The sequence below is a fragment of the Alternaria triticimaculans genome (genome assembly GCF_023758025.1).
Source record: "Alternaria triticimaculans strain BMP 0046 chromosome Unknown scaffold_13, whole genome shotgun sequence".
NCBI classification, from domain to species: domain Eukaryota; kingdom Fungi; phylum Ascomycota; class Dothideomycetes; order Pleosporales; family Pleosporaceae; genus Alternaria; species Alternaria triticimaculans.
Window position 1 is genome coordinate 579405 of NW_026055970.1, and position 27431 is coordinate 606835.

Genomic DNA, 27431 nt, shown 5'->3' on the forward strand with positions numbered 1-27431 from the left:
CGGCTTCTAGATCCACAAAATGCGTAGGCCAGCCTTGCAACCATCTTCTCCTCCACTCTTCTGTCATACTAGTTCGCTAAATGCGCCCTGACCCATACTCAGCGAAAGTGGATTCCACTTCTAGTTCTTCCCAGCATCCCAACAACTGATTGCAACTTCATTTTCCCTTCTTCGTTGTCGATTTCGTCATGTTCCGCCAGCCAGCGGCGCGACTGAGGCAAATAACCTCACCCATCTTCAAGCGAGGTGGCGCTCGAGCACGCACTGGACGCGAGCAGACCTTCAAAGCCGAACAACTTCAAAGGCCATTTTGGAACTCAGGACGGGTCTTGCTATTTTCTGCAGTTACCGGAACGACCACATACTTCTACGGCGCCAATGACGAACCGCACAGAATTCAGATGCCATGGAAGAAGTCATCAGGGCCCCAATATGCGAACAAATACGAGATGGAGAGAGTAAGCTTGCAACCATAAAGTTCCTTCGCATCCACCAGACACTTAGGTCATTACAGGCGATTTTAGAGCTCAGGGATGTTCTTGGGGAAGACACCATCAGCACCGACGACGAAGATTTGCACCGACACGGGTATTCGGAATGGTCTTCTATCAACATCGACCAACTTCCCGTTGCGGTGGCGTATCCGAAGTCCACTGAAGAATGTGCTACGATCGCCAAGGTCTGCTACAAGTACAAGATACCGATGAGTACGTTCAACAAGACGCATGGAGAGATGAGTATTGACAGCGCGCAGTCCCATATTCTGGGGGATCAAGTTTGGAGGCCAACTTCTCGGCTCCATTCGGTGGCATGAGCATTGACTTCTCGTTCATGGATCAGATCCTGGCCTTGCACGAAGATGAGTGAGTTAATTATACGTTTAGCATGCAAGACTGGCGACGCTGACAGTGATGCGTAGTATGGACGTAGTGGTTCAGCCTTCTGTCCCATGGATGAGTCTCAATGATCAGATCAAAGACTCGGGGTTATTTTTCCCAGTCGACCCTGGCCCATCGGTACGTTGTCATGTGTTACACAACTTTGCAATCAACCCTCGGAAACCCCGATGCGGAACTCCGAGTTCATTCTAACGGGCGTGGCAGGCCCGAATTGGAGGTATGGTGGGTACGAGCTGCAGGTAAGGTCTATGATGGTCAGTGACGTGGTCCAACAGCTGACCCTCCTAGTGGCACCAACGCAGTGCGATACGGCACGATGAAGGATTGGGTCATCAATCTGACTGTAGTCCTTGCCGATGGCACGATCATCAAGACCAGAAGAAGGCCCAGGTATGCAAATTGTTTCCGTGTCGGAATGTGCGATAGACTGACTATTTCCAGGAAGTCATCGGCCGGTTACAATCTTACCAACCTCTTCGTTGGCTCCGAAGGCACCCTGGGTATCGTGACTGAGATCACTTTGAAACTCGCAGTAGTACCACAAGAGACCAGCGTCGCAGTCGTCACCTTTCCCACGATACGGGATGCCGCTGCCGCAGCTTCCAAGGTGTTGCGCGCCGGAGTGCCGGTGGCTGCGATGGAGATAATGGATGACGTGCAGATGGGTGTAATCAACAAAGCCGGATCAACGACCAAAAAGTGGAAAGAATTGCCGACCATGTTCTTCAAGTAAGTTTCCAGAACATCCCTTGACATGTGAAAGCACGAACTAAGAGCCTCAAACAGATTTTCGGGAACCAAAGCAGGGGTACGTCAGCCCTACGCGTCCTGCAATTACCTAGAGCGGAACTGACTGCATATAGGTACAGGAGAACATTGAGCTGGTCAAGTCCATTTCCAGGAAACACAAGAGCGGGGACTTCGAATTCGCCGTCAGCGCCGAGGAGCAGAAGACGCTTTGGTCTGCGCGCAAGGAGTCCCTATGGAGCATGCTGGCGCTCCGTCGCGAAGGCGACGAAGTTTGGTCGACAGATGTCGCCGTGCCGATCTCCAGGCTCCCAGACATTATAGGTATGTAAGCGAATACAAGGTTTCCGGAGGTTGCGAACTAATTGTTGAAAGAAATCTCTAAGAAGGAGATGGATGACCTCGGTCTCTTCGCCAGCATCCTAGGTCATATCGGAGACGGCAACTTCCACGAAAGCATTATGTACAACAGCAAAGATCCCAAAGAGCGAGCGGCTGTCGAGAAGTGCGTTCATGACATGGTCGACCGTGCGCTAGAGATGGATGGCACATGTACCGGCGAGCACGGCATTGGGCTGGGCAAGAAAGAATCGTTGCAGAAAGAACTCGGTCTCGACACTATCAATGTGATGAGAAGCATCAAGGGCGCATTGGATCCGTATTGGCTCATGAACCCAGGAAAGATCATGGACGCTCAGGCGTAGCATTGCATGTCGAGATGGCGCATCGTCTGAAGTTCCTCGACGTACACGCATTGGAGGACGCTTGACTATCGGTGCATCTGCAAAGAGCATATTTAGATTTCTTACCGCTCCATCGTCTAGTGTTGGTTTTGTCTGGTAATAAAAAAGTGTTGTTCATGGCAAGACAGTCGGCAAATGAGCGCGTGCAAGACCTCCGTGATCGGCTGGTGTCGCGTTTTCCACCCCACCCCCGCGTCATACCTAGCCAGAACTTTGTGAACTCGATTGACTCAATCTTGCAATACCAACCACCACCACAATGGACGCTGAAAAGTTTACATCTCAGAGCAAAAACTTCCCCAAGAAGAAGTGCGGTGTGTAGACCATCTCTGGTTGGAAATAGCCAACTGACCCCGTTACAGGTGTGCTCGGCGCGACTGGCTCCGTCGGCCAGCGCTTCATCCTCCTTCTTGCGCTACACCCACACTTCGAGCTACACGCCGTTGGAGCCTCCGAGCGATCAGCCGGCAAGAAATACAAAGATGCGGTCAAGTGGAAGCAGGCGCTGCCCTTCTCGGAGCGCATTGGAGAGCTGGTGGTGAAGAAGTGCACACCGGAAGAGTTCAAGGACTGTGACATGGTCTTCTCTGGTCTTGACAGCGATGTTGCTGGTGACGTTGGTACGTAATTCACTCCAGGCTGCGATTACAAATACTGACACATAACAGAGATGGCCTTCCTCAAGTCCGAACTCGCCGTCTTCTCCAACGCAAAGAACTACCGCCGCGACCCTCTCGTGCCGCTCGTCGTACCCACCGTAAACCTCCCCCATCTCGATGTCATCAAGCACCAACGGCAACACCACAAGCTGGAGAAGGGTTTCCTCGTCTGCAACTCCAACTGCGCAGTTATCGGTCTCGTCATACCCTTCGCAGCGTTACAAGCCAGGTTCGGTCCCATAGACCAAGTTTCTGTCGTCACAATGCAGGCCGTTTCCGGCGCTGGCTACCCCGGTGTAAGCAGCATGGACATCATCGACAACGTCGTGCCTTTCATATCAGGCGAGGAAGACAAGCTCGAGACAGAAGCATCGAAGATCCTGGGTAGCGTCAACGACGATATCACAGGATTCGTAGATCAGCCCATGAAGGTGTCCGCAGCATGCAACCGCGTGCCGGTATTAGACGGCCACACTGCATGTGTATCGCTACGTTTCCAACGCCGTCCGCCACCGAGCGCGGAAGAAGTCAAGCAGGCAATGCGCGAGTACGTGTCTGATGCACAGAAGCTGGGTTGCCCGTCTGCGCCCGCGAAGGCGATTGTGGTTATGGAGGAGCCGGATAGGCCACAACCAAGGCTGGACAGGGAGACGGATAGGGGGTACGCGGTCAGCGTTGGTAGGATAAGAGAGGATGAGGCGGGCATCTTCGATCTCAAGTTCGTTGCTTTGAGCCACAACAGTAAGTTTGACTTGCGAATGCAGATACTTGGGCGAACGCTAACTAGTTGCAGCGGTCATTGGAGCAGCGGGATCGTCGATATTGAACGCGGAGGCGGCGGTGCTGAAGGGGTATGCTTAGGCTTGAGAACAATGATACAACTTAGATGCAAGAAAATGTTCAATTGCACACATTTGGAGTCTAGAGACGGTCTGGTGATTGAGTGCTCGTTGATCGTGATGTGAGAAAACTCCATGGTGTTGTTCTGATCCGCCCTGAATCCTACATTGACGCGAGAATTGCTGATTTCATCTTTCATCCGATGATAAAACAGGCAGAACAAAAAATTTGACGTGAAAGTAGACACCTGAGCTCCAAGATGTTGAGTTCCCCTCGCTTGAGATGGGGCATCGGAGCACTCCAGGGCTGGCTTGGCGCGCTAGTCCTCGGCTACGGCACACGCTAGTGGCAGACGAAAAATGAGGACTCCAGTCTCTCGAACTTCGCTTTCGACAGGACCTCCAATCTCAACGACTAACCTCACAGAACCGTCACAATGGCCCGTGGACCCGTCAAGCACCAGAAGCGCCTCAGCGCGCCCTCGCACTGGCTCCTGGACAAGCTGTCCGGTACGCTTGACTCCCGCAACTTGCGATGCCATGGCTATCGCGACTTCAGAACTGACATCTTCCAGGTGCCTATGCTCCCAAGGCCTCCCCCGGTCCTCACAAGCTCCGCGACTCCCTTCCCCTCATCATCTTCCTCCGCAACCGTTTGAAGTATGCGCTTAACGCCCGCGAGGTCAACGCCATTCTCATGCAGCGCCTCGTCAAGGTCGACGGCAAGGTCCGCACCGACTCCACCTTCCCCTCGGGGCTGATGGACGTTATCTCCATCGAGAAGACCGGCGAGAACTTCCGCCTGATCTACGACACCAAGGGCCGCTTCACCGTCCACAGGATAACAGATGAGGAGGCACAATACAAGCTCGGCAAGGTCAAGCGCGTCCAGCTTGGCAAGGGCGGAATTCCCTACTTGGTTACGCACGATGCGCGAACGTAAGTTCCCGCTCTATCAGCCGTTGGACCACAGTTTGGGCTAGGTGTCTGAGGGAAACCTCTTTCACCAGGCATACGACCAGGGTCTGGCTATGTCCGAATTGCTGCTAAAATTTTGTGTAGAATCCGCTACCCCGACCCAGCCATCAAGGTCAACGACACCGTCAAGGTCGACCTCGCCACTGGCAAGATCTCCGACTTCATCAAGTTCGACACTGGTGTCATTGTCATGGTTACCGGTGGTCGTAACATGGGTCGTGTCGGTGTCATCACTCACCGTGAGCGCCACGACGGAGGCTTCAACATTGTCCACTTGAAGGACGCTGTTGACAACGAGTTCACCACTCGTGAGTCCAACGTCATGTAAGTTGGATATCCGCATAGAACGAGAACGACTACTAACGTGCGTTCAGCATCATCGGAAAGGAGAAGCCATGGATCTCTCTGCCCAAGGGTAAGGGTGTCAAGCTCTCCATTGCTGAGGAGCGTGACCGCCGCAGGGCGTACGCCATTGCTCACTAAGCGTGACGCTGGCGTAGTTGTAGGTTAGGATATGAAGTACCCATGAGTTCATGAAGATAGGTGCAGGACTCGATCCCAAAATTCAGGCGTTCATGATCACTTGTGGGGAGGTTGATCGGATCTGGAGTCTCTGCATATCATACGAATACCATGTGAGGTCTGAGAATCAAGCAAATAAACACTTCAGTCTTGCCCAAACATGAAATGCTTTGAATGTTCAATGGACGTGCGACAGCGTGGAGCCGTGCGGGCTGTGCAACGGGTCGAGTGGATCTGTAGTGTGGGAGATATAGGCGGGAAGGCTCAAACAAAGAGCATCTCGCGTGGAATGCGATAGGTGAGGTGATATAGGTTGGTGGCGCTGGCCTGATCCTTTTCCGGGATCTGGCTGCAGTTGATAGGAGGGCGCTATTTCGTGCCCTGTTTCGAGGCGATAACGCATTGCAGTGTATTTACCAGGCGAGGCCCGCAACGTCGTCGAAGCAGATGGCGACCACGATGGCTGGTGTTGACAGTCGCTGCGCTGCCTCAGGACCAGGAAGAAGAAAGGGTCTGTGTTTCAGCGGCTTCGTCTGAAGCACGCAGCAGAGCAACGGTGTTCTCAGTGCCTGGATGATGGGCCGTGCGTCTACGCGAAATGAGACGATAGATATCCCTGCCAAACTGGGGCGGGAGAGCAGCGTGGACGCGTGCGACTCCGACTGATGCTCCGAACACAAAGCAAAGTCGCAGGTAAGACGGGCCTGCTGCGAGGGCAAGGGGCGCGACAACGGGGCTACCCGCGAAAATACTGCCGCCGGGGGTCGTCCAACACGCTACATTCATTCACAGCGCGACAGCTTAGACGTCTGGGTCAACGTCAACGGCTCGATAGGTCCCGCGTCAATACCAAGTTACTGCAGCGACTAGCCGGCATAGTTCCAACGTTCGCTATACCTCGCGCCATTCACGCCGCTGATTGGCTGCGCGTCCGCTCTTTCCTGTTGCTGCACCGTCGCTCCTTCCAGCCCTCCGCCCACCTCCTCCAGGCGTGTCCCAAGCCTACCACGCTTCCCCGCAACCCCCAACAGCCAGCGCCTGCCCCCTCGAGAGCGCCTCATCGCGTGTCCAGCCGTCGTCGCGCACGCTCAAGCTCCTTCGAGGCATCAATGACCCAACAGGCATAACTGGTGTAACTTCGATCGTCACTCGTTTCACGTCAGGGCAAGAGTGCGCTTAGGCACGTTTACGACTGCGCCCACTGTTACGAGACTGCGGACCGTCTGCACCTTCACCCTCGTCGCGCACACGTCCGATCGCCCTCCCCAACACCACGTCGTCGCCTTTGAGAGAGCCGGTCTCTGGCGAGCCGGAATTCCACGCGGTAGCCTCCGTTATTCTTCGCCAACATGTTGCGCCCTGCGACCCCCTTATCGATACTATTCTTCGTCGCCTTTGTGCTGCTGCTGCTCTCGACCCTCTCGACGCCTCTGATCAAGAGCATTCCCCTCGCTACCTACCGCGGCGTCCACTTTGGCGTCCTCGGCTACTGCGAGAATGGCGACCAAGGCTGCAAAGGGCCCATGATCGGGTACAACACTGGTATGGCGCCCTGTATCACATACGACGGCCGTGGTGCTAATTGTTCAAACAGAGAAACTGTTCGCAGGCGAAGACAGCTCCGACTTCTCGCTGCCCTCTGCCCAGCGCCATGCGCTTTCCTCCATTCTCATCGTGCACCCCGTCGCAGCTCTCATGACGCTGATTTGCTTCGGTCTCTCCGTCGCTGCCCACTTCCACTCGCCCGCCCACTCGCCGCGCTACCTCCTCGCCTTGCTCATATTCACGTTCCCGACTCTGCTGGTCACGCTGCTCGCTTTCCTCGTTGACATCCTGCTGTTCGTGCCGCATGTGGGCTGGGGAGGATGGATCGTGCTAGGTGCTACCGTCATTATCGTCGCAAGTGGTATCGTTACGTGCGCTATGAGGCGCACACTGGTCAGTCGCAAGGCTCGTAAGAGGCGCATTGCCGAGAACGATGAGATGAACGGCCAGACCTACTACGCGAACCGCGCCAATGCGACTGTAGCTTCCGAATTTCCCAAAGCCGAGTCGCCGCCTCCGCTGTCTGGAGAGACCATGACCTCTGGAGGCAGGGACGGTAATGCAGCCTACTTCGACCATTCTAAGCCATCGCCGACCGACGACATGACGCCGCTGAACCAGCGCAATCCCTCTCTCAAGACCGTTAGTAGCGGAGGAAACGGCTCGGACAACATGAACCCACCGAACCGCGGTCCCTCAGGTCGTCGACAGCCCATGGATCAGTATGGCAACCCCGTGCCACCCATGCCAAACGACCAATACGCCATGATGAATGGCGCGCCACGTGGAAGAGGAGGTCCGATGAGGGGTCGAGGAGGCCCACCAAGAGGTGGACAGTATGGCGGCCCGAGAGGAGGAGGCTACGGACCAAGAGGAGGTATGCGCGGACCTCCGCCGCCGGGATGGAACGGTGGTGGACGAGGCGGACGACCTCCGAATGGACCTCCAATGCAAGGCCAGCCGCCAATGGGCCGAGGAGCGCCTCCTCCGGGATACAACAACGGTAACTTCTACAACCAAGGGCCACCGCCCCGTGAACAGTCACCCTATGGCAGAGGACCACCGCCTGGTCAGGGGCCACCGCTGCCGATTGGACAAGCCATCGAAATGGACAACCGCACAGGCACGCCTCCAACAAACTTTGGTTTGAGGGAAAGCGACGGTGATGTTGCAGGCATGCTTGCTCTCCAGCAAGGTGGCTTCCCCGCCGGTGCGCCCCAGAGGCGGCCATCGGATGGCGTCATGAGCCCGACCAGCGAGTACTCCACAGAGTAAGTTTCGCGTCAAATTTCCCTTTATGTATCTTGCTGACCCTGAACAGTGAGTCGGCGTTACGACCGCAGCCTCTACAACACCAACAACAACCGCCTATGCCGCAACAACAGCAGCAATACATGCCTGTACGAGCGGGATGGAACCAGCAACAGGTCCCGTCAGACCAAAGTCTCAACACATTGAACAACAGTAGCCGCGGGCTATCGCCGATCCAAGACTCACCTGTCGAAATGCCTGCTCACATATCTCACATTGGTGGCCCTAACAGGGTGGAGCGCAGTTCAGATTACTACGAAGACGTAGACCCCAGGTTCGCAGAGCCCGCACAAGCCCAGGCGCCTCCACCATTACCAAGCTCCCTCATGCCAGGCGGCTTCGCTCCGCCAAACCCCAACTTCCTCTCTACAGGCAACGGAAGCGACACAAACCTCCCGCGCAACAGTTCTTACGACGACCTACCAGAAGGCGCGCGCTCGCCCGCCGCAAGCGAAGCATCACATTTCACATCCGTCTCGCAACGCCCCGTCAACCCCAACTGGCGGCCGGAAATGGGTGCCCCAGCCGGCCAATTCGCGCCCTTCGCACCTGGCCCTCCACGCAGACCCATGCGTCAAGAAGACGTGATCCTCGAAGCCAACGCCGCAAACCCCGACTTCGCGATCCCTGGCGCAGGCCGGGGACGCGGACGAGGACGCGGCGGCCCCATGGGCGGCAGAGGAAGAGGAGGCGCAATGAACATGCCTCCTGCGACGATGATGGGACCCGGCCCCGGCCTATCGAATCAATCGAGATACCCTGGCGCTAATGCCATGTAGGGATGGTTTGTGTGATCATCCAGCGGTAACCGAGGCTTTTCATTCCAAAGAGATGGAGTTCGATCTTTTCCCATCTCCCTGTTCTTTTCTCTGCCATGCGAAGTGTACAAAAAACCTTTTCGTTTTGCATCTTCTGCCTCGAACCGAACGAACGAAACACACAAGGCCCGTTCTGTCGAGGGAAGCCCAATTGAGCATACCTTAATTTCTAGTCCAGCGAGCTGCTCTTTCTCCATGCCGCTGTCTTGCGCCTTTTTTCCTTTTACTCTGCTGGACCGGATCGGATCACATCGAAAAGCGGTGTTCGAATCTGACAGCCTCCGCCGTCCTGAGCTTCAACGTCCTCATGGTAGCGGATACCCAGCCATCTTGCTTTTTACTTTTCTGTTTCTTGTTGTTTCTCCCGGCTGTTCTGGGCGTGGTCTTCACGAATACATATGACCGCCCTTCTCTCTTCTTCGCTTCTTCTTCTTCTTCTACTTGTTGGTTTCTTTGCGAAAGGGTTAGATATACGATTAGCCCTAGGTGGGCGGACTTTTTGGAACAACACAACGAGCTCTCACATTGGGCTGTAGAAAGAGGAGGGTTTGCGGGATGTACATAGGTTTTGACTGGTTGGGAGGATGTGTGGGAATTGGATTGGATGGCAGAGAGGAGGAGGAGGAGGAGCAGATATTGTCTCACTAGCAGAATACCAATACCAAGAATTCTTTCAAAAAAAAAAGATATGTCGCCTGATTGGGGTGCAGTGTCTCTCCGCTGTAGTATGCCGTTCTCTCTCGCATAGACCCCCAGATACCTTGTCTTGTCCGAACTTGTTATCCAAGATGTTCCCCTGTCACCCACCCCTCATCCGTTCGATTGCTATGTATACTACAGCGGCCTAGAGTGAAGAAGGCTGGTCTTAGCTAAAGCTATTATAGACGGGCGGAACGTTGTTCGTGGCGGGAAGGCGTGGTGCGAGTGTGGTTGGATCTCTACTTGCTCGCTGGCTACAACTAAAGCTTCTGAAGAGTTAAGTAGCCAGGGTATTAGCTACTCTCGTAAGGCCCATGGTATTTGGACTTTTACTACCTACCATCGACCCTGTGAAAGTTCGAAATGAAGTTCGTTTCGTCTTCCTTTTTATATTTTCGCGCGACCAGCCTGGTTGATTGATTGTGGAGCAGTAGTAGGCTTGGCTGGGTGCTCTCTTTGATAAGAAAGTTAAGTCGATATACCGAAGTAGGGCCTATAACTTAATTATAGTAGATCAGTGGAAAGAGCCTTTAGTCGAATACGTAGATTGTACGTTTCCTTCTTCTTCACTCATGTCTCAGTGTGTGGGGTATACTGACTGCCCTCTCCATTTCGGGAAGCTGGGGCGTGAACGAGGCAAAGGCAGTGCCCACTGGTTTGATCCAGTCTTGCAGTCTTGGGAAAAGACGCAAAAGTACTATGCTTTGTGGTTGTGTTACAAGGGTATATGAAAGACACATGTTACACCTCGAAACTATTACTATCATTCCGCATATCAAGATAAGAGTTTGGTGATCAGCCCGGACCAAAACCATGTCCCGGCCTTACTCAAAGATGCAATGCCTTCTTCTTGGCTTGGAGGATTAAAGGGCGACTTGAGATCTGGAGTGTTCCTGAAATGCGAGTGGATTGTGGTAACGCAAGCGCACGTGTTGACCGTATGTGACTCCATGAGTCACACGTGTCGTGTGCTTGTGGTCATATTCCGACCACACAGACTGATTTCATTCATACACATGGACGCGTTGTCATGTTGTAATGGGGCGGTCAAAGAACCACGTGAGGAGGCTATCTGACTTCCAAATTTGACGCCAGACCGGGATCAAGGGGCACTCTTTGACAGCAGTCAAGGTAGACCCATCAGAATTAACTCATCGATGTCCGGATGGTGGCAGTCGTAATCGGCTCGTCAAGTCGTATGTGTCGTGTGCTCATGGTCATACTTTGATGTCGACGTGTCGCCATACTGTAATGGGGCTGTGGTGAACCACGCGATGATGCTGTCCGTCTTCCAAAGTTTAGGCCAAGCCGGGATGAACTGACATTCTCTGACAGCAGTCAAGGTTGAGCCACCACGATTAAACTCATCGATGTCGTACAGTAGACGCGCAGTAGTGGCAGTCTAGGCTTATCACATTCTATCGAAATTTTGTTCGGATTACATTCCGTGCTGTCGTTCGCATTCGCAATGTGGAGTCGTGTGGGTGGCGGAAAACAGCAGCCGTTGAACTTTCCGATGGTGGTGTTCGTGAAGAATTTTCCGTCGGGATAGGCCCTGTCGCCTGTGGTGAACGGTCCACCCACTGCGTGCATCTCCGACATCGTATCTTCTCCTAGCTCAGCGTTTCCCCAGATGTGAAGTCGCGGTCTTGAGCTTGGCATTACACATCGCGCACTTTTGGATGCATCGGCCCCGGATTCTTACCCCAGAATTTCAGCGGTGACACGGTTGTTGTTCTCACGTCTCTCGTATTGACTTTGCGGGGTAGGCATGCGCTGGAAGCATGTTGGCGTCCAGCCTCTACGGAAGTTCGACGTGTGCCTCGTCTCGATGCCACTAGCGACAGCCAATTGCTTGACCAGGCCCGGTGGCATGGCACTGCCCAGGTGCTTAGCAAGGGCAGAGCTCGACAAGCAGTGCAGTAGCGCCTTTGGTAACTGCCGATCGAAGCAGAGCCGCCTCGTGGAAGATAACGGTTCCTATGTCTTCATCGCTTATACCGTGTTACGAGAACCTTGCGAAGCTCATGTGATAGGTCGCTTCGTTCGAGGCGGTCGCTCAGAGTCGGATCTCTAGATAGTCATGCCGATAAGTGCATGCGTCGATATGAGCAGGCCTGGACGCTGCGTTGGTTGACGCTCCGACATCGTCATGGGGCATGCGTGCAGACGTGGCTTTATCTTGGGCTGAGGTTATCGTGAAGCAAGATGATGCTACTAGCGGCACTAAGGTCTCGCGCTAACTATACATAGTTATCAAATCCACTTCTTTCATCCCACTTCTGGATGATTGTGGGGTAGCCGTTGATCTGCCTTATCTCCAGACTCTCAACATCCTCATGATGCTTTTTTGGCTATAACCTTCTTTACGAGCCCGCCACTGATGATAGTTTCAGACGATGCGGATAATCTATCAATCGCGTGTCCAACTTTTCCGCTGAGCGGGCGTCCTCCCATAGAGGGGTTTAAAGAGCGAAAATGCGACGCTCGACTGCGGTGGCTGGCCAATCAGCCGCACGCTGATGCACGATATGGATACTTCGGGGAAAGCTGGGTTGTTGAAAGGCCGAAGCTCGGCATCCAGGCTCAGACACCCTGCATCAACCACACCAGCGACATGTTTTTATCAGCTGCTATCTTGGCCCACACCGGTCTAATGATAGGCGAAGGGAACCATCGGCTGTGTCACTGACCCGTCACGCGCATTTGAAGCGTCGTATCCGCATTCACTGGATCCGCATCTTGAGTCCTATTACTTCGCACCGGGATTCTCACCCCATTGTCGTTCGACATTCCCAGACCTCGCCCCCCTCCAACCAAGTCTACTCTACCCTGATACTCAAGATGCCCGCATTGGCTCAAGACAAGGTTTTGGCGAGAGATCTGAAGGCTAAGAAGACCAAGTCCAGGAACGGATGTGGTCGATGCAAACTCAAGAGGGTAAAGTCCAACGATTGCGCCTACTGCACTGGCCCACTTGCTGACAAAAACAAAGCTCAAATGTGACGAGACCGCTCCCGGTTGCTTGCAGTGCAAGAAAAGGAACGTCGCGTGTCCTGGCTACGAGAAGACTCTGAAATGGTCGACAAAGTACGAAGTCTTCAACCCCGCCCAGTCCAAGTCGGCGTCCCCTAGACCCAGGTCAACACCCGACGCCACCTCTACCACTTCACCAGCAGCGAAGTCGCCCCTTCCGCAGAATGTCGCCAGTGGTATCGAGGCTGCGTTGGCTGCCGTCCTCCCTGCAGGCAGGAAGAACTCCCCTCCCACACAACAACCCTTGACAACACAGGCCTCATCAGCAGTCCCATCCCCACCAAGCTTTGAGGAACCAGCCTCGATACAAGAGTCCTCTACCGAGGATGGTGATTCCCCTCGCGAGTACGAGCCTTTCCCCATGGAGGATGTCAACAACATGGACCCCATCATGCTTGATGGATTCGCCGACGCTATCCAAATGCCCAACGAAGACTTCAGCTTTGATCCATTTGACAACATCGACTTCGACTCTGGCTCACTGGAGGACCTTCAGTTCGACATGCAAGACCTTTCACAGAAGCAAGACATGAGTTCCACTTCGTTGCCTGTTATGGACCGGGAACAGAACCGAGAGTCTAGCCCCAGGCTCTCGCGTTCGTTGCTTCTTGACTTGTATCGTCTTCCAAGTCCTTCTCCAGACCCATCCTCTCCGGATGATGTGGAGTCACTGCTCGTCCAGCACTACTTCAAGGACGTCTGCGCTGTGTTTTCTTCTTTCGATTCTGTTCTTAACCCCTTCCGGACTACCATTGGTCGCATCTACAAGGACTGCCCTTCTATTAATTACGCGATCCAATCCATGGCTGCCGCACATCTTGCCAACACATTCCCCAACATGGCGGCCACCGGCCTTGAGCTACAGCGCAAGGCGCGCGAGGCACTGGAGCTGGAGCTTCCGCTTGCCCAGAGGGATCACACAAGCGCGACCAAGACGTTCTTGAGCATCATGCTACTTGGTCTCACCACCTCATGGCACGACAGCAACGCGCTCGGACTCGAGTACTTGTCTATCGCGCGAGACCTCATCCTCCCCAAGCTTTTCAGTAGGTCGGGCGGCATCGAGGTCGAGCGCGAGGCACAGTTCTTTGAGGAGTCTTTGATCCACTGGGAGATGCTCATGGGCTTCGTAACAGAAGATGCCATGAGCTTCTCGCCCAAATCAGGACTGCGACCTAGCATCACCGCCAGGACGAACACTCCTGCTGCGCGTGGGCCGCAAGGCAAGACAGTCCCTCATCCTTGGACAGGCATCGCCCCAATGATCCACTTCTTGTTCGCCGAGGTTGGTCGTCTAGTTCGCAAGGAGCGTTCGATGGACCGTGAAAACTCCATGGACCTCCGCCGACGACAAGAGAACCTCCAGAACGCCGCCTCACTGGAAGAGGACCTCCTAGCTGTTGACTACCCATCAGTCGATCAGGTCATTGACACTGGTGATGAGCGTACCCCCAAGGAACACTTCGTCACCATCGCCGAGGCCTACCGTCTGTCTGGCTTGCTGGAGATCTACCGTGTCTTCCCCTCCATCCTACGCAAGCGCTTGGGATCTGGCAAGACCAAGGGTAGCGAGAACATCGAGTTCGCCTTCCCTACGCCGCGATTCGAGACAGTCTACGAGGCTACCGACATCAAGTTGTGGCTCAACTCACTTGCCATGCACATCATCCGGTCACTCGAGTCTCTGCCTTCCTCGTCTGGTACATTCTGCATCCAGCCGCTTCTACTTGTTGTGTGTGCTTCTGAGTTGAAGTTCGTCTCTTCGATTGACTTCTTCGACGTGCAGGCCAACGACGCAGAGGTCGTCGCCGCTCGTGAGTTTGTCATCAGGCGCTTGCAAGAGTTCGCTCTTAGGCTTCCCAACAAGCCTCTTCGCAAGATGATCCAGCTCATCAAGGAGACCTGGCGCCAGTCTGACGAGGGCCAAGACGCGTTCTGGATTGACGTCATGAACGATAAAGGTTACCACACCATCATGTGAGCCAACCTTGTCAACCTCCACCGACCATGGGGCGGAACCTCGCGGCTCCCCTCAACCAAAATTCTGTCCTTTCTACGATACATTTACGACATGACATTAGCGCTTTTCCTGGACACGGCATTTCTCTACGGCGTTCGACATCCTGTTCCTGTTTCTTTTTAGCGCGCCATTCCTGGAGACCATGTTCTGGTCCTCCCCTGTACGACTGTATCCACAGTACTGTCCTCGATACGAACTCTAATGTACGGCTTCCACCTAGATTCCTCGGTTCTCAGCATCCCGGTGATGTGAAATGTGGACCCTGGCCTACCGCGACACTACCATAATACGACTACGATACCCCGCGCGATACCCTAGCGACCATCCCATTGCCTACTGCGATAAACAAACCCTTAATACTGGCATCCATCTGGAATGCTCTGCCAGCGACCACATCCCCTTCTGCGACCTTGTCCCATTACGATACCCCCCAGCTGCGATCAGCCCACTGCGATGACCTGTCACGATGACTTGTACCGATATCTGGACCCATACCAGGACCCAGTTCCGCCTAATAATGACATCTATCGAGATGCCCATAGCGACAACCCGAGCGACACCTAATCTTCCATGCGACAATACCATACCAAGCAACAACACTAATTCCTCTTTTACCCTTGCGATACCCCCGCTGTTTGTATATTAGTTTTCTTCCCTTCCAGGTAGGTATGAGTGGATGCTTCCATGTGTTTCCGATCGCGACACTTTCGTCCACTGCGGCCATGCATCCTTGCGCCCACTACCTGGCTCGACCGTTTGCACCCTGCCACGATTGGATCGATGCATCGTTCGGGTGACTTGTATGTAGACTGCTTGCTTTAGCGTTCTTGTTCTTGCTTCACGATACCCATTTGCTTTACTGTTCTGTTGAGCGTTTGCTCTTTTTGTTACGCGATGTTTCATCGCGAGCTTTCTTGCACGATACCTTCGTGGTGGGTGGTGGCAGGGACCAAAGAGGAAGGAGGGACAATTGGGGAAAAGACACGGGCGCTCTGTATCCCAGACACTGTCATTTGTACTCGTGGGTAAAACCACGAGGTGCCGGGCATGTTGTAGGCCCACCGTTGGTTTGCGCAAGTGTCATGGTGGGTGAAACCCCATGACATGCGGGGAAAGATAAGGTGCTGTTGTGTGCTTGGACGAGATGTTGTAGCACCGAACCACACTACCACGACGCCTTCGCATCGCTGGAACATGCATGCACGGTGAACGGGTAGTGGAACGTGGAACATAATACATTCATTCAATCAAAGCCGTGATGTGGGTAACACTACATCACAGGCCTGTTCGCCTCATCATCGCTATCATCATCATACGCAATGAACTCTCTCCGTCCACTCGATGCCTGCGTGACAAAGTATCGTGTCGTCTCGTACGCTCGTAGCTTCTTCTCTGCGCCTGGGCTGAACACTGAATCTGCTTCCTGGGGACCAGTGGGGATGGCTAGGAGACGCCTTTCGGCACCGGTCAAGCGCAGGCTGCTCTTCTCGGATACTGGCTCAGGAGAGCTGTTATTTTTCATCCTAGAAAGAGCGTTAGTATACGAGAAATAGTCAAGAGGAGCCAAGTTGTCTTACCATTGTTTACCCAGGTGCAAACCCTCAGCAACACAAGCCAATATCGCAACCACAACAATCATCTGCAGCGCCCACAGCCCCAAAAACGAGCTATGGAACTCTGGCGTAGACAATATCGATTCCGCATGACACACAATTCTCCTATGCGGACTCAACGTTGACTGTGCCTCCTCATGACTGTTCATCAGCACAGCAGTCGGTACCGGCTTTTGCGGCGCATCCTTGATAGCACCCGCCATATACGAGTCGTAAAGCTCCGGTTCTGTGTGCTGTAGTTTCTGCAATTCCGATCCTAGGCTTGCGCATACATTGAGTGCTGCGACGGGACTTTGCGAAGGGTCTGCTGGCGACCAATGTGCGGCGGAGGGTGTGTAGGCAGCAGAAGCGGGAACGGATGATGACGGCATATCAGCAACGATTTCGCAGCGACAATGTGTTTGTGTAGGCGCAGCGAGAGTAGTCGATGAGAGCAGCAGAGTCGCAACGAGCGACGTAGAGATTTTGGCCAACATGGTCGTGTGTGTGGTGATTATGGTGTCTTTTCTCCGTAGAGACGCGAGACACGATTATAAGTGTAGTTTTCTCTTGGTGTTAAACAAAGCCACGCGCTGTTACGTCTGTACCAAGGTGAGGGGAAGAGGCGCAGCGGTTGGGATTCCCTTGCTGGTCGGTCCGTTAGTGATGTTTTCGGGCGTACTTTTTCCAAGATGACATACCTACCAAGGACTGGGCCTTGACACCTAAGTAAGCGATGTGGTTGATGATAAGCAGTGGAATTGCTGGTGCGTCAAGTTGGGTGGTAATCTGGCGGCCTGATGTAATGGGCTGATGGAGATAAGGTGGTAGATGGGTAGGGGAGTGTGGTGTTGGTGGTGCTTATGAAGGATGATGATGCTATGCAATGCTATGCGATAGCGAACCGTCGATGGGATTGACTAGATTACTTGAAATGGTGAACAGGTGAAATCCCGAATGCGCGCAGCAGCAGCCCAGTCTATATGCGAAAATTATCCCCCGCCTCTGCCCATTCTGTGTTCAGCGCAGCTGTTGTATCAGCTACGCCCACACCACAGACGGCCGTTTCGCACAGTAGCATCTCGCCGGGGTCTAAGCGGGAAGCAGAGACCGGGTTCTAGAGTCAGCGGTCACGCCGGGGTGCGCGCTGCGCTGCGCCTTTTTGCTGTAGCTTTAGCCGAGATGAGCGCTCGTGTGTGCAGTAGGTGAACGGCGGGTTGTCTGTGAGCACATTAAGATAAGATGGGTGAGCTGATGGGAGGTTCGTGTTTTGTGGAAAGTGTGGGTTAGATTGCAAAGGTCATTGGTGCACTGGCTGCTGGAGGCGCAGCTGGGAACCGCGTTATGGCTAGCGGCGTCCCCACAGATCCAAGCATCGTCACTTTTGCTTCGTTCAATGGATGATGCTAGAGATGGTGTTCATCTCAGTTTCTGATTGTCTTGCGCACTCCAGCGATGACTTCACTCGTTTGCAGCTTCCGTCCTCTGCCATGATGCGGACCTCACTCCGGGTACCGCACTCACAGACAGGGGGCTCCACCCTCGAAAACGGACTGCGAAACGTTACTCTGGACACACGGACGTCCACATCCAGTACACCAACCCTCTTCCAGCCATAGCACATCTATTTTTCCTTCTCTCCTCGGCATCCTTCCGAGTCGTACCTGAGGCTAGAACTAGAACGAAGACAAACATCTCTCGGTCCTTCCCCACGGCTTGAGCTATTAATATTCTTTCTTTTTCTCGTCGCCAAGCAGGTACTGGCAATACATCGTATAGTACGCGGGTCCTTTCTGGTCTTGGTAATTGCGAGCGCGAGCGCTCTGGAGGGCTCTGGACCGGACAGTTTCGTGAGGTGGTACGAGACACCGACTCACCTTCCGGTCGCGTTTGTGTTGCTCGTACAGCTGTTTGTCTAGAGTTTGAGAGTCTCAGCTGTCATGTCAGATACCGTGGACTATCGAACACGGCGTTCCCTCCGCGCGCCGCTACTTAAGCATACAGCAACTCTTGCGCGACAGCGGGGCGGAAGGCCAAACAGTTGGAGTTGTGAATTACCTTTTTCTCACGAAACGCCTGGCTTGAGCTTCCGAAACGGATCTCCATGTGCTAAGAAATGCCGCGGAAAGCTTGTGAGTGATAGAGATCAGGGTTGCTGCATGTGCCGTTTCACAATGGTGGGTCTGTATAACCGCGGTTGATATCATATCGCTGAATTCCATGTTGGATGCCTCTTGAACGAGGATCACGGAAGAAGTGGAGTCATGAGAGTGAAAATGGTCAGATTCTTCAGTGTCTTAGCGACGGAACGATTGTCTCTATGAGAACGTGGTATCGCGGTAAATGCTCAGACTGGCAGCTGTCGCTGGAAGAATCTAACGACATTTGTGATGAGGAATATGGATTCCTTTGCGCGCGCTCGGATTTTGGTATGGGTCCCACCGTGCCGGTGAGTTCTCATTGACGGTCCAAGGTGCTATCGCGTCGCTGCAGCACTGTTTCTCAAGGTCCTCTTTCAGCTCATCCCAAGTATCCACAAAGCTCGGATCCATCCTCAGTATCTCTTTTCTCATAGAGTCCATATCTTTCTGGAGTCCACACTGCCCCAGTATTATCCGCTCCAGCTCTCTAGTAAGAATACCTTTCCACTCGCCCTCCCCCACGGTTCCACACTGTGTCGCAAGTTGTTGGAACTCTTCTTTCCCACATATGGCGCCCAAGTGCTCGACATAATCCGCCCTACCCCGAAAGCACTCTTTTAACAGCGCCATTCTCGTGATCTTAAACTTCTCCTCCTTGAACCAAACCACACCGCAAAACCGGCACCAGTTCTTTCCTGCTATGATCCATCGATAGAGACAGTCTTGACCGATAACATGCCGACATCCGGGCGTGAGGATCTTGACTGCGATTTTACAGCTGCCAGTGGGACTACAGCATGTGTGGACGCCGGATTTTTCCCATCTGCAATATTTCGGTGGTATGCCTTCCGTTGTGTTACGGGGTTGGGAAGGAACGAAGGTTTGGGTTTGTGCAAGCTGCGCGCTTATACTCGATACATCTGGGTTCGGTGATAGGCATTTCGTTGACAGTGGGAGGCTTGGGCGCTGTTGTGCGAGAACGGATCGTTCGACGAAGTCTTCTGAAAGCCGTCGTCGGAGATATGGCTGCGGTGTCAACGTTGCTAGTTCTTCTTTCGCCGCTTCTTTCGTGAGCCACCTCACTCTGTGGTCGCATGCTTCGGTCCAGAAATTGCACACAAACTGCTCGCAGACCATGCAGCGTTTGTTGAATCCCGCTAAACCGATTTTGCTGACGTTTTTGGTACGTAGCATGAGCCATACAGCGAGCGAGGGAGGTAAATCTGGTATGTATTCGGTCGCATCATTTCGTACACTGATTACCGGTGGGAATGAGTGGTTTCTGGAGAGGGACATGATTGGCCTTTACAGGTAAATGATGGATGGAATGATAGCGATGGCTGTTCGTGGTAAGGATCGGGGGCGTCTTGTGATAGTGTCAAGAGAGCTATACGTGGAGCGAAGGTAAGTGCAAGGACACGGGTGCAGATAGCGACTGCTTAGATACTCTCGAGGCAACGAGTACTGCGCTGCGGACGTAGTTGACTCCATTCGTGAATCAGGCAAGACCGATATACACCAGATCAGGATGCCCTTCAAAGGCCTCTCACTAGCGATGTCGCTCCTACCTTGGAACATTCCCACGAAGTACCCTTGTTTATTCTGCCCGTGTCTCATGTGCTTATCTGAATGCATAACTCGAAGGTCCTGTTGTAGGATTTGAAGGCAGCAGTTGCACGGCGTGTGGGAGTATCGGCAGGTTGTCGCCAGGCTCCGCATTGCTCACATTGTAAAGCATGCCGCGATTGCCGGCAACGGGGCGGTGAGTCCCACAGATTCAGGTGTGTGTGGTCACGTCTCTTGGTGTTGAGGAAGACAGTGACAGATGGGCTCTCAGATGCCGAGGTGGCTTCGCGTCGGCTTGCCCTTGGTCTCGCCAAGAGCTGCCGTATCAATGTTGACCCGCCAAAAGCGTCATGAACATCCACACGATCAACAAAGGGCTGTAACTTCATCGCTCTTACGCAGTTGACATTGCTATCGACATTGCACGCAGTCCCCTCCACCAGCCATCATGTGCCTCTCCGTCCAATCCTTCTACTCGCCACCTACCAGTATCTTCCGCCTTCCCGCGCATCGTCAACCGCCTCACCCCTCCCAACCCTCTACAAAACAATCGTCCCATTCTCCGCCGTAATAAGCTCAATCTCGCCCGGAATAACCGTCCCATTCTCCACGGCCGCCGCATGTCCCCTCGCCACCGCCCCATAAACCGGCAAATACTTGTCCAAGTACGGCAGCAGCTCTTTCGCGCCCGGCGTATTGCGCCAATCCCGCATCAGATCGCATACAATGGAGAAGAGAGAAACGAGCTGCACACCCGCGCCCTGCATGCGCGCGTTTGCCGTGTCGCGCACGAGCTGCGTGTAGGTGCCGCTGGCTTCGACGTTGGCGAAGACGGAGTAGCCTTCTGAGCGGAGGGCGAGGGCGAGGAAGGTGGTGCAGACGTCGGTTGTGATGCCGCCGACGATGATTTGCGTGCGGTTTGTTGCGCGGATGGCGGCGCGGAAGGCTTCGTTGTCCCAGGCGCTGGGGATGTGTTAGGAGAGGTGTTTGCTGAGAGGCAGGCATTGTGGTATGTTGACACAAGGTATAGTGATCACGATGAGGAAGACGACTTACCTGACCTCGCCCTGACGTCGGATAAGCGGCGCATCAGGATACATCTCCAGCATCTCCTTCGGCAACGGTCCATTGGGACCTTGGTCCGCAGACGTGCTCAAAATTACGGGTATGTCGAAAATCTTCCCAAGTTCGGCGTGCGCCAGGATATTTTGCTTGTAGAGGGTTGGGTCCCAGTCTCTGGCTAGCTGGAAGAGGCCGACTTGCAAGTCGAGAACGAGGAGGAGCTACGTGGGACGTTAGATGGGGATATGGGGTTGGAGAGTATGAAGAAGACTCACCGCCTTGTCCTTGTCGATGCGCTCCCATGGTACAGCTGAGAAGTGTTAGTTGCTGAAAGATCTATCTTGCAGGACAATCGTACCGTCACCGCGAACGGTGTTGAACAGCGTGAGGGCCGCGAGGGCGATGGCGGAACTGAACTTCATCTTAACGACTGATGAATGATCGGTATATCAGGTTATGCTCTGGAGTCTGAGAAGTATCCGATATTGTTGCAATGGATGTGTAACTTGAGAGCAGTTGGAAGACCTCTTTATACGTCTACAGAGTCTTCAACCTCATCCACCTTGACTCCTACCTCCCGTCCAAACGCCGTTCAATCGCATCTACTCCACTGCGCAAATACCTCATCGGCACGCCACGCCTTGGCCCGCAAGCCCACCCTCGTACAAGATGCTTTAGGTCCATGTTAAGGCGGAGCAACGTAACCAAGTCCTGCACTGGTGCAGCTTCAGACTACCATCTCGACCCAGAGATCTTGTAGTTTGCAATGCTATCAAAGCCATGACAAACACTGTAACCAGATTATTTGCTAGCCTCACGGCTCAGCATTGGTTACTACCATAATATGGCCCCGCACTCCGGGTCCTAGTCGAGATGTCGTGCATGGGCGAAGCGGGCCATCGTCGACATCCTTGGTGTTGAGGCGTCGTATACGACGGCAACATTCTGAGTAAGACTTTGATAATCAGTGGTGCAATGGGCGAGGACATGTTGTGTGCGATAACTGTCAATGGTGTTCTGAGCTCTCCCTGTCGTGCACGGAGGTGTGGAGACGCCGAGCGTTTTCTGCATACCTAGCTGTAAAGTCAGCAATGACAAGGCTTATTCATCAGCATTTGGTCACCTCGCTTGCGCTCAAGATTTCCGGAAGCGAGATCGCACCCGATTTCAATGCTTGAAATCATTTAGTCAAGGCTTAGAAAGTCAACCCAGGTACTTCAGTATCGGTTATGGCTTGCGACAGGCATGTGCATGAGTAAGCCACATCAAATACAACACGCAAAACTTTCAGGTGACGATTTTTGTGCATGATATTACAAAGAATATGTAGTCATTCTCTGACGCTAGTTTAGAATATGCATCAAACTTGCGAAATGCGCATTCAGCGCCCAGCCTCAACGGAAGAATAGACTTGACACATAATACAAAGTACGACGCTTACTGCGCAGCAAGCCCGTTGCTAGCCAAGAAGTCCTGCATAACCTGATATCCAGCAGTGGCGTTGTAGTGGAAGTTCAAACCGTGACCAGTGTTAGGCTGAATGTACGACTCGAAAGCAGAGGCGTTGGGGTAGGCCATGGCAACGCCCTCGGGGATATTAGAGGCGTTAGAACCCATGAGTTGACCGTAGCAGTTGCCTCCACAGAAAGGAACATCGGTCTCGCCAGTGATGACGAGCACAGGGCCAGTGAAGGGAGACGAGCTGGGTGAGCCGCCGATGGTCAAGAGCTCGCCAGTGGTGACGGGCTGCTTGGTCTTCTCGGCCACAAGAGCGAGGCCGACGTCGTAGTTGCCGGGTTGGAGGAAAGCGTACTGTAGGGCGGTGAGATCGGAGTGTGCCATGTATCCAGCCGGGTAGTCGTATTGAGTGACGGTCTTATTGTATCCGTTGATCAAGTCGAGGACTTCGGTGGTTGCGAGCTCGTTCCAGACCTCGTCGGAGGTCAGGTCTACACCAGCGGCCGCAAGGATCTTCTGAAGACTGCCAACGGTGTTGTCGCTCAGGTCGTACTGGCTGGCGATACTCTCAATGACATCGTTGGAAGCGTTTCCGAAGCGGAGGGGCTGGTTGAGACGAGCGCTGTGTAGGTTCCATCCGGCAGTGATGTATGCGAGGAACTGTCCGGCGACGGAGAAACCGGTGAGGATGACACCGTCGGTGTTCTCGGGGTAGAGGGCGGAGAGCCAGTAGGACTGGACGCTGCCGAAGGAGTGGCCAACGTGGATGACCTTCTCGTATGCACAGCTGATCTCTGGGATCTTGCCCTCACGCAGCTGTGTAGTGACAGAGTTGAGGGCTTCGACTTCCGCTTGTGCTTGGATCCTGAAGAAAAGACCTGATTAGTATATGGTACACAACGATTGCTATAGAGTTGTCACTTACTCGTTGAAGGGGTCTCCGTGAGACGAGTTACCGATACCGAGACGGTCGATCGCGAGCGTACTGTAACCAGCGGCCAACGCGACGTCGACGTAGCTGTAATTGTAGTTTTCGTACTCCAGATCCCAGTAAGTCTTGTCAAAGCCGATACCGTGGCTCAAGAGCTGAATCGTGTTTCCGCTACCGCTGGCTGGCTTACAGTACTGCGCAGAGATGTTGTAGGTTCCTTGAAGGGTCTGGTAACCCTCAAGAAGCTCCGCGCTGTAGTTCTTGCCGAAATGGTTGAAGCTAGCTACGAATGCGCCGACGTCGAGGTTACCTTCGACTGGTACTTCCTTGAACTGTCCCTGTCGCGAGGTGATAGGGGTCTGTATCATGAAGTTTGCGCATTGTCTGGCGGCAGCGACGCTGGCCAGGGCGAGGGGTAGCAATGCTTTGAGTGGAGCCATTTTGTTGCGGAAGAATGGTGAGTTGAAGTGAGACTTGACCTGAGTACTGGTGGTTCATTCGCGACCGAATGTGGCCGCCACATTATATAGTACCAACAGCACACGACTGGCTCCTGCACCCTTACATTACAACCCTTCCAATACTGGAGCTACCAACAAATCCAAAGCGCGCGAACTCGTCGATCGAACTTTCCATAGCGCTGCCGAACAGTTTATTCATCCGAATTGACGTTGTGCAACCAATAGTTGATTATCGGCCGTCTAGTTAATGTACCGCAGGGAACCATATGCAGGTAAAATCAGCAGCTAAATCGAGTACCGGCAAGGCGACATCCGAAAGAAGGAGATTATGAGGTGCCAAAGCAAGTAGTCCCGCGCCGAGCGCGGTTTTACCCCAGTAGTTAGTGGGACTCCGTGGGGCATCATAGGCTGGATTGGGTAATCGATGAAGTATGGCAGCCGTTAGCTCTTGTATAATGAGACTACTCGCCACCATAGGCGGAAGCTACGGTACGCAGGTACACTGAAATGTGCTTCCCTACGCCTAGAACGCGTCCATAACATACGCATATGGTCGGTTAGGCCACGGAGTTGTTTCGCAGCGAGTCTTCGCGCTGGACGTGAACCGTTCACTTGTGCTTTTGTGCGGTGGGTTGACAGAGACGCAGGGACTCCTTGCAGCCGAAGTTATCGTTGGTTGTATTTGCAATAGCCTCGTGATGTGGTTCGGCAGTACCCAAGTAGCGACGGTACACGACGTGCATGGAGGTGCGTGGTCGGAACCAGACCAATGCTCGGGACCACGCCGCACTGTGACTGGACACAACACGAATGTGTAAGCAACAAGACGTTCGCGTCTTGATACCTGGGCAGCGAGATCCTCGACAATGACGCGATTATAATTGCCTTTGGTTTGTAATTGAGCACGGTCGCAATGTCCGTGGTGTTGATCGTTAACTTGCGCTAAGAATTTGGAATCTTCGGCCTTGATCGCAGAAGGCGCGCCGTGCCCCCTAAACGTCATGGCCCGCTCTGCGACGGCAACGAGGCTTCCGTGACGATCGCGCATCTTCTTCTAGAACAGCTATCTCCGGTAGCAGGAATATCAAATCATGGTTTTCAGCGAGAGGCGGGGCATGAGGTACTGTAGTCGAGAGGTGATAACGTGAGGAGATTTCAGTTCATGTTCCTCGAGGATGTCTCCGGCAGCCCGAAGACGCCGCTAACCCCTTATGGGCTTTGTACTATTCAAGACTTGCTCATTACCGCATGTCTGCACTACACAGCTGATTCTTGACTACTTTAGTTCTAGGAAACCTTCTTCTTCAACATGTAATCTCCACCTTTGACCGCCTTGTAGATGCCATAGAGTCCACTTAAGAAAGCGTTGCTCTTCACAATGCGTTTCAGCATACCTTTCAGGCCTGGACCGAACTCTTCCTTTCTTCCTCGGTCTTTGACCTTGTCCCATATTGTTGGCAGGGAATCTGCATTGTACTTGCTTCGTAGCGCATCATACTCGCGCTTGTCGTAGACTTGCCACCATTCGTTTTCGGTGTAGAAGACTCGGCTGTATAGCCACTTCAGCCCACCCAGCTCGCGCATCTTTGCTTCGATCTCGCGATTTGCGCGAACGTATTCAGCCTCGTTGGAAGAATAAGGGCCCCAGATACCAACGCTGATGTATTCGCCGTCATAAACGCCCTTCTCTTTCCCACTGGCAAGACCTTCGAACGGCTTGGGATGACCCATCGAGCTTCTACCATCCTGCCGCAGCGGACACAACCAGAGCGGATATATATTGAAAGCCCGGTCCGAATATTGCAAGAAAGATGCAGTATTGGCGGCTGGGAACGCGATGTCGTGAATTATGAATCGATCCGTGTATCCAGACACGTGTAATGCGTGATACATAATCCTGGTGTGCATGAAGTAGTCCAGCAAGAAGCGTGTGAACCACATGAAAGGGACCATGAACTGCTTGTAAGCATACATTCCCATCCAGAATGCTCCTCGATCATAGCGAAACAGGTAGTCTTCCACAGGGACAAGCTCTTTCGTGATGATGCCTTTTGCGGCAAGCTTCTTTGCGCGTATCCAGAACCACTCGTCCCATGGTCTAGAGAATCTTTGAATCGGCAAGTCGGGCGTACGGTCTTTGTCAATGAGGCGCCCTGTTACTACCACTCCGGCATCTTTGGAGAACAAGACTCCGTCAACGTAATCGTTCCTTTCGTCGGTGGTATGGTATTGAATCTTATCTGTCGCGTTCTCGAAGGAAAAGGTTGGATGGTAGGTAACTTCAACCAGCTTCTTGAGAGGAACAAGCTGCATCTCCACCAGCGTGAGCACACCGAGTGTTCCAAAGCTACCTCTTAAACCCTCAAACAGCTCTTGATTCTCGTTCTGGGATGCTGTGACAAGCGTGCCATCTGCCAGAACTACTTCTGCGCTCAACACTGTACGGTCGAAAAATCCGTACTTGAAGCTGCTACTTTCTCCTGCAGTGCCTACGAAGCCTCCTCCTACGGTGATGCCTGGGAACTCCATAACCACTGGAGGCAACAAGCCCGCCTTCATGGTTTCCTTGACCAAGGCATCCATAGGGACATTTGGTTCGACAAGCGCCGTTCTTTTTTCTCTGTCGATGGATAGGACGTGGTTGAGGGAGCTCACGTCCACGATAGCATCTCGATCGAAATGAGCATGGCGGGTGCTGTTCGTGCTACCATGATAAACACGAAATGCGGTCTTGTTGTGGTAAAAATGCTGAATGCGAGAACGTACTGTCTCTACAGTAGCCCGGTGACTGTCCATCTGGAAGATGGTGTGGAGCCGACTGCAGCGATGCGATTGGTGTTGCTTTCCTGCGTGATGTGTGGCTGCGAGATGAGGCTGAAGAGGCTGCGCTAGTAGCGGTCGTACCTGCCCGCGGATCCACGAGATCGAACCACCAATCTTTCTTTCCTACTATCGCGGTCGCGACCACAATATGCTGAAAGCTGCCAGCTACTGCCTGAGTCGTATTTCGTATTCAATGCGCAAGCCAAAACCTTGGGGGTGGAAAAACCTTCCCGAACGCCGTACGTCAGCGTTCTTAGCGAGTGGATCGTCTTCCGCGCTTCCGGTCCCTATGGGGCGCCCGATTCCATCACCCAAGATGCGGAAGGTGACGCCCGCGCATACGGTCGCGATTATGGTTTCTCTAGAGCACCATTAATGACAGCTCGTCGCCTGAATATCTACAATGGCTGAAATCATGAAGAGGAATGCATACGGATCCTTCGCCCCACACCCACACAAGAGCGGCTTTTGGTCCGGGGCGAATAGTCAGATATTGGCTTTAGCAGGATCCAACGGGTAGTGGAGAAGGCTCAGCCCTGCAGCTTATGTATACATCAAAAGCAACGCCACACCATGTTCCT

The 27431-nt window shown here is 53.4% G+C and overlaps 8 protein-coding genes across 8 annotated transcripts; 4 read left to right on the forward strand and 4 right to left on the reverse strand.

Moving 5' to 3' along the window:
* Positions 1–449: 449 nt before the first annotated feature.
* J4E78_008081 (uncharacterized protein) lies at positions 450–2350 on the forward strand (the record flags this gene model as incomplete). Its single annotated transcript, XM_049368683.1, has 10 exons — positions 450–458; positions 515–707; positions 755–863; positions 920–1016; positions 1104–1138; positions 1188–1289; positions 1341–1628; positions 1686–1707; positions 1763–1970; positions 2022–2350. 10 exons carry the CDS (start codon positions 450–452, stop codon positions 2348–2350), a joined length of 1392 nt encoding a protein of 463 aa, XP_049219648.1.
* Positions 2351–2648: 298 nt separating this feature from the next.
* On the forward strand, positions 2649–5348 carry J4E78_008082 (uncharacterized protein; the record flags this gene model as incomplete). The annotated part of the gene is made up of 8 exons (XM_049368684.1): positions 2649–2703; positions 2752–3009; positions 3058–3789; positions 3842–3899; positions 4315–4397; positions 4463–4826; positions 4950–5189; positions 5240–5348. The coding sequence occupies 8 exons, from the start codon at positions 2649–2651 to the stop codon at positions 5346–5348; spliced, it is 1899 nt and encodes a 632-aa protein (XP_049219649.1).
* A 1388-nt stretch (positions 5349–6736) lies between these two features.
* On the forward strand, positions 6737–9022 carry J4E78_008083 (uncharacterized protein; the record flags this gene model as incomplete). The annotated part of the gene is made up of 3 exons (XM_049368685.1): positions 6737–6929; positions 6982–8203; positions 8254–9022. 3 exons carry the CDS (start codon positions 6737–6739, stop codon positions 9020–9022), a joined length of 2184 nt encoding a protein of 727 aa, XP_049219650.1.
* Positions 9023–12604: 3582 nt separating this feature from the next.
* J4E78_008084 (uncharacterized protein) lies at positions 12605–14777 on the forward strand (the record flags this gene model as incomplete). The annotated part of the gene is made up of 2 exons (XM_049368686.1): positions 12605–12700; positions 12756–14777. The coding sequence occupies 2 exons, from the start codon at positions 12605–12607 to the stop codon at positions 14775–14777; spliced, it is 2118 nt and encodes a 705-aa protein (XP_049219651.1).
* Positions 14778–16086: 1309 nt separating this feature from the next.
* Positions 16087–16632, reverse strand: J4E78_008085 (uncharacterized protein; the record flags this gene model as incomplete). Its single annotated transcript, XM_049368687.1, has 2 exons — positions 16087–16339; positions 16394–16632. The coding sequence occupies 2 exons, from the start codon at positions 16630–16632 to the stop codon at positions 16087–16089; spliced, it is 492 nt and encodes a 163-aa protein (XP_049219652.1).
* A 4022-nt stretch (positions 16633–20654) lies between these two features.
* Positions 20655–21599, reverse strand: J4E78_008086 (uncharacterized protein; the record flags this gene model as incomplete). Its single annotated transcript, XM_049368688.1, has 4 exons — positions 20655–21078; positions 21172–21398; positions 21453–21487; positions 21536–21599. 4 exons carry the CDS (start codon positions 21597–21599, stop codon positions 20655–20657), a joined length of 750 nt encoding a protein of 249 aa, XP_049219653.1.
* A 1015-nt stretch (positions 21600–22614) lies between these two features.
* On the reverse strand, positions 22615–24006 carry J4E78_008087 (uncharacterized protein; the record flags this gene model as incomplete). Its single annotated transcript, XM_049368689.1, has 2 exons — positions 22615–23500; positions 23561–24006. 2 exons carry the CDS (start codon positions 24004–24006, stop codon positions 22615–22617), a joined length of 1332 nt encoding a protein of 443 aa, XP_049219654.1.
* A 1308-nt stretch (positions 24007–25314) lies between these two features.
* Positions 25315–26823, reverse strand: J4E78_008088 (uncharacterized protein; the record flags this gene model as incomplete). Its single annotated transcript, XM_049368690.1, has 1 exon — positions 25315–26823. The coding sequence occupies one exon, from the start codon at positions 26821–26823 to the stop codon at positions 25315–25317; it is 1509 nt and encodes a 502-aa protein (XP_049219655.1).
* Between the last annotated feature and the right edge of the window lie 608 nt (positions 26824–27431).